This window comes from Pteropus alecto, unplaced genomic scaffold (assembly GCF_000325575.1).
Source record: "Pteropus alecto unplaced genomic scaffold, ASM32557v1 scaffold49, whole genome shotgun sequence".
Taxonomy (NCBI): domain Eukaryota; kingdom Metazoa; phylum Chordata; class Mammalia; order Chiroptera; family Pteropodidae; genus Pteropus; species Pteropus alecto.
This window is the reverse complement of record NW_006443131.1, coordinates 2,785,056-2,793,278: the sequence shown is the minus strand read 5'-3', so window position 1 is coordinate 2,793,278 and position 8,223 is coordinate 2,785,056. Positions and strand designations below refer to the sequence as shown.

The 8,223-nt window shown below is 64.6% G+C and overlaps 2 protein-coding genes across 4 annotated transcripts in view; both read right to left on the bottom strand.

Annotated features, from left to right (window-relative positions):
* On the bottom strand, positions 1-5,858 carry S100A16 (S100 calcium binding protein A16). Of its 3 annotated transcripts, none has more exons than XM_006923597.3 (3): positions 5,676-5,858; positions 965-1,142; positions 1-760 (listed from the first exon to the last, which is right to left on the bottom strand). In XM_006923597.3, exons 2-3 carry the CDS (start codon positions 1,115-1,117, stop codon positions 602-604), a joined length of 312 nt encoding a protein of 103 aa, XP_006923659.1. In that variant the 5' UTR covers positions 1,118-1,142; positions 5,676-5,858; the 3' UTR covers positions 1-601. The 3 variants fall into 3 exon arrangements, with proteins under 3 accessions (XP_006923659.1, XP_015453755.1, XP_015453754.1); XM_015598269.2 differs by lacking the exon at positions 5,676-5,858 and adding an exon at positions 5,342-5,469; XM_015598268.2 differs by lacking the exon at positions 5,676-5,858 and adding an exon at positions 4,500-4,652.
* A 1,030-nt stretch (positions 5,859-6,888) lies between these two features.
* The window catches only part of S100A14 (S100 calcium binding protein A14), a 1,572-nt gene continuing 237 nt past the window's right edge, over positions 6,889-8,223 (bottom strand). Inside the window, exons 2-3 of the mRNA XM_025040852.1 lie at positions 7,812-8,126; positions 6,889-7,588 (exon numbers count right to left, since the gene is read on the bottom strand). Coding sequence (XP_024896620.1) covers positions 7,448-7,588; positions 7,812-8,126 — 456 coding nt within the window. The 3' untranslated portion in view covers positions 6,889-7,447. The remainder of the gene's footprint in view (positions 7,589-7,811; positions 8,127-8,223) is intronic.

Sequence of the window (8,223 nt, the reverse complement as noted above, 5' to 3'; positions counted from 1 at the left end):
TCCAAGGTGTGGAGAGGTTTTAATAAGCATCACAAAGGGACTGGGCCGAGGGGGACACAAACTCCAAATCCAGCCTTTTCTGCCATGCTTCCGCAGCTGAGCAGGAGGGAGGGGGCTCCACCCTGCTTAGCTGTTCCCAGCCCGAGAGACGGCTGCTGGGCAGGTCCCGGAAGGCTCCTGCACCCAGCAGAGGAGCCCAGGGGACAGAGCAGCCAGGAGCAGGAAGACCTGGGGCAGCGACCAGACCGCGGGAGGTCAGGAGAGACGCAGAATCCGGTGGGCACATCAGCCGCCAGAAGGGGGGATGGGCTGAGGAAACTCTCGGGGTCTCTGAACAGCACGAGATCTCACAGAGGGGCTTCCAGGGCCTGCTGGCTCCAAGGACTGAGACCCTTGGGGGGCACCCTCAGGGAGACGCTCTGAAGTAACATCACACCTTCCCCCTGCTCGGCAAAGGTCAGCAGAAGGTCTGGAGGGAGAAGTTGAGGACGGGGCCTGGGTGGGCGGGAGGCTGAGGAGGGAGCGTGGGAGGAGCACGAGGGGCCGGGCGTCGGGCATCCGGGCATCCGGGCATCCGGGCCGCGGCAGGCGGGGTGGTCCTCTAGCTGCTGCTCTGCTGCTCCTGCTGGCGGATGAGGTTGGCGATGGGGCTGGTGATGCCGCCTATCAAGGTCCAGTACTCGTCGAAGCTGATGCGGCCGTCGTGGTTGGCGTCCAGGTTCTGGATGAGCTTGTCAGCAGCCTTCCGGTTCCTTGTGTCCTGGGGAGGAACCGGGGTGAGCAGTGCTGAGCGCGGCAGAGCCCCAGACGGAGCCCCCGCAGGGGCTGGCCACCACAGCCAGAATCCTCACTGCCTGGGAGACAGGAGAGAGGCCTGGGCGCGGTCGAGACCGTGGTTTTGGGGGGGAAAGAGGCTGCCGTGGGGAAGGACCCCTCAGGGGACAAGGGCTTCGGGCGGCCTCACCGTCAGCATGTGGTTGAGCTCCTTCTGCAGCATCTTCCGGAAGCTGCTCTTGCTGATCTTGTTCTTGACCAGGCTGTGCTTAGACACGTACTTGTAGAAGTTCTCCACCAGGACCACGACCGCCTTCTCCAGCTCGGTGTAGCCGTCCTCCATGGCGGCGCCTCACTCCCCACGGGGCCTGCGGCGCGGAGAAGCGCGGGTGAGCCCCCCACGGCCACGCCTGGCGCGCATGCCTGGGCCCCCCCACCACCACGCCCGCCGAGGGAGGGAGCCGGAGAGGGAGGCCCAGGGTGGGCGCGGGGGCGGACCTGGAATGACAGCTATGTGCTGCTCTAACCCAGGTGCTCCCCACTCAACCGCCTTAACAGGTTCTCCAGGCCCTGCCCCTGCCCCTGCCCCTGCCCGTGCCCCAGGCGCCCGGCTTGTCAGAGGCCCAAGAGATCAAGAGGCTCCGTGGGAAGAGCGCGCCCGTGCCTCCGCCCTCGGCACCCTGGCCCTCCCGTCCACTGTCCTGGGAGCCAACAGTCAGGACCTGCTGGGAGCCGCCAAGGGGCTGGCGCGGCAGGAGCCAGGGTTCCCCCAGCAGGACCCGCGGAGACTCCAGCACCAGGCAGCAAAGCAGGCGGCAGGAACCTCCCAGTCCCTTCGGCCAGGCGCCAGGATAGTGAGTCCAGGGCCTCAGACGTCCTGAGCCATTGAGTAGGACGTTCCGTAGGCCCCCGGCCTGGCCCTCCTCACGCCCACACTGAGACATACAGCAGGACCCAAGAATCCCTCATCCCATCACCAAAGGAGGAGCCAGGCCCGGTCTGCCCAGCTGGAGACAGCCGCAGGCAGCCAAAGGCCACAGTCACCCCCTTGCCCCAAGACAAAAGGCACTCACATCGCCAGCGGATACAGCCTTCTGAATAACAGGATATGAAGGGAACTGGCGGATGTAGGATGCAATCTGTGAGTCGCCGCCCATGCCCAAAGCCCCCCCAAGTGAACCCGGGCAAATGAGCCTCCCCTCCCGCCCCCAAGCCCAGGAATGAGCCGCAGCCACCGTGCCCATCGGGTCCCGGCACGGGAAGGTAGACACGGCCGGCGTCCACGGGAAGCAGGTCGGCTTCGCCAGGCCTCTCCACAGCCCCCCGCCCCTGCCCCTGCTCCCTAACCGTCTGGTGGCCGTCATCTTCCCGCGCCCCACACCTGCCCGCTCTGCCTAGCTGAAGCCTGTGCGAACCACACCTCCCGCGGGAAGCCCGCCCTGAACCCTGCCCTCCGCGCCCCCCTCCCCGGCTCCCACAGACTCTCGGCCGCACTGGCCGGGGCCACCAGCCAGTGTGGCCACGGCATCTTCCTGGGTCTTGTCTCCCCAGACACCAGACATCCTTGGGAGCAAGAAGAGGGTTTCTGACACACAGCCATTGTGTTTTCTGAACCGAACGGAAGGACTCTAGGTTTGAGGACAACATTTTTAAAGCCTCCCTGTTTGAACCCCCCGCATCTCCCCTGGCCCGCGCTGCCCGGCCCAGCGCTTGGCTCGAGGTCGGGACTGCATTAACTTTCCACTTCCCTCCAGCTTCCAAACCAGGTACCGCCCGAAGCCCCCACCTCCCTTCTCAGAGTTTCCTCCCGCAAAGCTTTTTTTTCTGAAGGGAGCGTGAGATGAGGCCCGGACGCAGGAAAGAAAGAGCTGAGAGGCCAGGCCGGGGCGCCTCTGACCGAATCCTGCCCTGGTCTCCCCTGGTCTGGGGCCGGAAGGGCGAGTACGGAGCCTGGGCTGCGGGAAACTATGTTCCTTCTCCATACTCTATCTATTAAGCGTGTCGCCGTGTGGTTCAGTGTTTGTGCCTCTGTAAGGTGTTCGTGCAGACCCTCTAACATCCACGGATGAGGAGGGAACATTTTTTTCAGTCCATGAACTGTGCGCTCCGCTGCCCTTGGGTGGGGCGTGGCCTTGACACTTGACCCTGTTCCTGCGAATTCTGAAAGCCCAACCCATTTCAGCAAGGACCGTGCCGAGTCTACGCTCAACCAAGCTTCTCGGGCAGGGAGAGGGTTCGGAGAACGCCCCCACCCTGAGCCATCCCAGACCTTGATCCCCGAATGAGGAATTTTGTGGGAAATAGGAAAAGGAACAGAAATCAGTTTGGAGGGGGCGTGCCACGCCCCCTCCTCCGGGCCCACCCAACCCTCCCGCCACCTGCCTTCTAGAAATCTTATTTCTCTGAGGAGGGCGCCTCCGGCCCTTCCTCCACACCCCGCCCCAGCCCCTACTGCCTCTGGCAGCCAAGCAGGCAAGACCCAGGTAAGCACCCAGATGACAGTGAGCCACCTGCTGTCAGGTGTGCGATCGCCCCTGAGAGGCAGCTTCAGCAGTTCTGGGTGTCAGTTCCCAGGCCTCCCAATGGTCGGGGGGTCACCTTCCTTTAGTCGTATAGACACCGCGAGACACATCGGGATAAGTGTCCTTCTGAGGGAAGGTGTCGGTGTCTCCACTGGTCCTCTTCGTCCCTTCGCCCTCCCCAGGGGCCAGGAGACAGGCTTTGCCGCTACACCCAAGCCACGGCCAGCTGCCTGCTCTACCCGCCCACCAACCAGGCTGGAGGGTCCCCAGGCACGGGATTGGGGGGGTTCGGGGGAGAGGTGCAGTGTCCTGTCCTATAAGGAGGTGGGTCCTGCATTGACTTTGCCACAGGTAGATCCTGGCCTGAGAGTTGGGAGGAGGTGACATTGGAGCCTTCCAAAAAGTGGGGGTGGGGGGGACCACTTTCTCCAAAGGGCCCTGTCACCCGGGGCCCTCGACCCTTCCCCAGGCTTCTCATTGGCCTGTCTTTGGCTGAGTCATCACTGAGCAACCAAGAGGCCCCCCGTCCCCACCCTGCCCACCTCAGCCCGGCTTGCTGACTTCTCCAAACACCCAGATTTCCCCGACTCCGGGGCCCTGGGTCTGAGCCGCTCCAGCCCCCCGCACCCCAGCCCTAGGTTCCGGCCCCGCCCCTCCCAGTGCCTCTCGGCCACTTCACATCTCTTCAGCTCTCTCGTTCCCTTCAACCCGGAGCCCCGGACACCCACCACACCCCCCAAAATCCACCTTCTCTCCCCGCCCCTACACACACATTTCTCGAGTCTTAAATTGTGCCCAGGTGTTGGGAAATGGCCCCGGATTCCCACCCTCCTGGTCCCTGCCCCCTCCAGAGCCTGACCCACCCTCGAGCCTAAACTGAGCATGCTCCGCGTCCCTTCTGTCTACCTCGAATGCGTCCACTCGTTTATTCGCTGTGTGCGCATTCATTCATTCATTCATTCACTCATGGATGCGTCTATTCGCTCTCATTCATTCGCCCGCCGCCTTCAGTGTGCAGGGCAGGTGCAGCCCGCAGTGGGCTGGTGACTACACTGTCTGCAAGGCCGTTGCAAACTCGCCTCTCCACCCTCCGCGGCCAGTTCTCGGCCTCCCCTCCCCTCCCCACACTTTTACCCACTTCCAGAGGCTCCTGTCTCCCCCTGACACCCCTGCCTGGCCCTTCCCCACCCTCAGAGGACTCACAGGACACCCAGAGCGAGGAATTCTGCCATTCCCGAGCCCTCTGTGTGGACTACAGATCTCCACCTTCTACCCGCTTGTTTTCGGGTGGAGAAAGAAGCCTGCTCCTCTGAAGTGTTTTCCAGACAAGTGAAGTCGGATGAGTTTGGAGTGGACACACACATGCACGCGCACACACGCACGCACACCCAGAGAGCCCTCACAGGACACCCAGAGCGAGGAATTCTGCCATTCCCGAGCCCTCTGTGTGGACTACAGATCTCCACCTTCTACCCGCTTGTTTTCGGGTGGAGAAAGAAGCCTGCTCCTCTGAAGTGTTTTCCAGACAAGTGAAGTCGGATGAGTTTGGAGTGCACACACGCACGCACACGCACACACGCACGCACACCCAGAGAGCTGTTTCCTCGTGGATGGGGAAAGGCTGAGGCCTGCTCACCAGCACCCCTGCTCACCAGCACCCCTGCCCTCTCCCCCACCCGACAGGGCTGGGCAGGCGATGCTCCTGGAGGGGCAGGTGGCTCCACCAAACAAAGCCAGTCAAGCCTGAACCTGCCCAGGTCCGGGGCGGAGGAGCTGCCGGGGCTCCTGGCCCTTCTCCCAGGCTCCCCCAGGATGTCACCCCGGTTCCTCTGGGTCCCACCCACCCTCCTGAGGAACAGCTCCCAAGCACAGCGGGGCCTGCGTCCAGGACCTGCCTGTGGCCCGAGGTGGAGGGAAGCCACCTCGGTGCCTGACTTGTCCCCTCGGGTTCTCAGCTCCCTCGGCCCTCTCTGGGAGGGCCACCACCTCTCCGAGGACACAGCTCCCAGACCTAGCGTCAGGGTCTGATGGCCCTCAAGCCTCACCAGCACGCGTTCACCCTCTTCCTGTTAGGGGATCGTGGAACTGGCTGCAGGCAAAGCTCCTGAACACCCAGCCCGGAGGCGGCCCAGCCAGCAGCTGCTGGGCCTGGGCCGGGAGGGGGCCTCTCACAGCCCCACCTACCCCTCCGAAGGCCCTGCCAGCCCCGTCCCACCAGAACTCTCCACCAAGGGCCTTTGGGGAAAGTTAACAGTTAAGGAAAGCTCCCAGCCCGGCCCCTGGCAGGCGCCCTCCCCAGGCCCCCTCGCCGCCCCTTCTCTGGCCTCCCCAGCCTGCTGCGGGGCAGCCCCAGACCTCCGGGCCCGGCCGAGTGCTCACCTGCCTCCTGGTCCACCTCCTCTCCAGCAGGGCTCTGGGGTCTGGGCTCTGGCAGCCAGGGCCAGAGCTCCTCCCCGCAGCTCTCCCAGCGAGTGTCCCACTCCCGCCTGCCCTGCCTGGCTGAGCTGGCTCGGTGGGAGCCGGTGACTGCGCTCCCTCTGGACTTGGCCCTGGGGTTGGGCCCTTGTTAAAGCGGTACACACCTTTTTCAGCACCCCTCCGCACCCACCCCAGAGGGCGTGCAGGAAGCTGGCACTCCCACAGCCGTACCCTCCCAGCCCCGCAGGCCCGAGGGAGCCTACCAGCTGGGGAAGGAAGGGCAGGACTGTCACCTGCCCTGCTCACCTAGGTCACCGGGAACTCAGTTTCAGGAGCCCCAAACGGACAAGTTCAGTTAGCACTCCAGGCCAGCCGGACTGGCCGCACAGGCTTCCTTGGCCTCGGGACTTCAGGAGGAACGGCTGACTTCTGCCGGCTCAAGTCACCAAGGCAGACGCCAGGGACCGGACACGGGCGCCCCCAGCTCCCAGCCCCAGGCCAGCCTTCCAGGACCCCTCCTGACCCCGCGGGACCCCTCATGCGACACAGGTCTCCTCTGGAGACACCCTTCACCCCGTCCCTAAGGTACCCAGGAGACTGGCCATTCCACATCTGGTCGGCGCACACCCGACGCTGCTAAGTGCGGGGTGCCTTGTGTCGCCCTCACAGTCCTGGGAGGGCAGTGCCACGAGCCCCCCATGTTACAGATGAGGACACTGTGGAACATGCCACAGTCCCGAAGACGCGAAGTGGCGGAGCCGGGACTCAGCCGCGGGCCGCGAGCCTCGCCTTTCCCTCCGCGCTCATCGGCGGGCGGGCTCCACACACCTGGCTCACGCCCTTCGCCCAGGTGTGCACTCAGGACCTCCTCTCCTGTCCCAGGCCACAGCACCGGCACCGAGGAGCTCGTACCTCACGGAGGACCAGGTGTCCCCTTTTGGGCCTGGTATCATCCTCAACCCACATCCATGGGACGTGGGTCCCCGCTCACTCGCTCTGCCACCCAGCTGCAGCTCCACGTGTCACATGCCACCCGATGACTCTGCCATTCACCCCACCCACCCCTCACCCACGGGCCCGTGGACCGCGGGCGGGCAGGCGTCCAGTCAAGACATCTTTTACTTGTTCCATTCTTTTTATTAATCAAAAGATACAAAACAACCATCATTCTGTAAATGCCCAAGCACCCTGCTGGCCCCCTCATCCCCAAAGTCACACCCTCCTTAGCCGGTCCCCCCACCCTGCTGTGTCACTTCCTCTGCCCCAGCCCAGGGACAGCCCTGGGCGAGGCTGGGGTGGAGCTGGAGGCGGAAGAGGTAGCACCGGACAGACAGACAGACAGGGCTGGGGAAGGGATTAGGAGGTAGGTTCTTAGAGACCAAATTTAATGCCAAATGTGCAGCCCTGTCCCCAGGCCCTTTCCGATCGTTCCCCATAGCCCAGCTCCGCCCCGTCCGCCCCCACTCCCACACGTCCCGACCCCTGAGCACCCCTCCACATCCATCCGTGCCCCGAACCCCCCCGCCGAGCGTCCCTCTGGTGGGGACTTCCAGGCCCATGGAGGGCAGAGACCCCGGGAAAGGCCCTTATGATCCTACAGCTCGCAGAGGCGGGGCAGGCGCAGGCGCGGGTAGAGTGGTGGTGGACAGAGGTTTAATTTCCAGGCCTGCAGTCTCTAAGGTCCCCTCTTCCCGACATCACCCCCCGCCCCCCAGAATTCCAGGGGCAGGTGCTCAGCTGCCCCTGACGGCGGGGCTCTCCAGCTTCACGCTCTTGGCCGCTTCTCCGATCAGCTCCCAGAAACTCCCGAACTCCAGTTTCGAGTCCTCGCAGCTGCCCAGGCCGGCGATCCTCTCTTCCAGCCCACAGTCGCTCTGCGGGGAGAGGAGGCAGAGCTCAGCGAGGCGGCCGCGCTGGCCCATCTGCCCGCCCGCCCCGCCCAGGGGCAGGAAGCAGGGGCGGCCTGGCTGGCACTGGCGAGGGGGAAGGGCGAGGGCTCGCTAGTGCCAGGGGTGGTGGCCCAGTGGGTGGGGCCTCGGAGCGCTCGCTTGGGGAGTCTGTCCTGCCTAGGGCAGGTCAGGTCACCCCCCTTAGTACCGGCATGAGGTGGGGCAGCTGCTGGGCGACCAGGTCCCGTAGCTCGGAGGGGGTCAGGGTCTCCTTCCCGCCCTCCACCGAGTACTGGTGAAAGTTCTTGATGAGGGTCTCAATGGCCCTCTCCACGTCACTGAATTCCTGAGCATCCTGAGGGCAGGAGACATCCCCCAGGTCAGGGAGGCTCCGCCCCACCCCACAACACCCTGCATCCCCAGGAGCCGGGCCAGGCCAACAGGGCAAAAGACGGTTGGAAGGCACACGGGCTCCCGCCCACTCCAGAGCCCAGAACCCAGCACCACTCGCCGCAGACGGCCTCTGCCCTGAGCCACAGGTCGGACAAGGCTTTCTCCCCGCCGCCCACGGCCCCCTCCCCTCCCGGGCAGGGCAGGTCCCAGCACGTGGCCGGAACGCT

Coding starts and splice junctions, on each gene's coding strand:
- S100A16 (XM_006923597.3), bottom strand. CDS start 1,117: ATGGAGGACGGCTACACCGAGCTGGAGAAGGCGGTCGTGGTCCTGGTG. Junction 761..964: donor AGCTCAACCACATGCTGACG/GTGAGGCCGCCC, acceptor GTTCCTCCCCAG/GACACAAGGAACCGGAAGGC.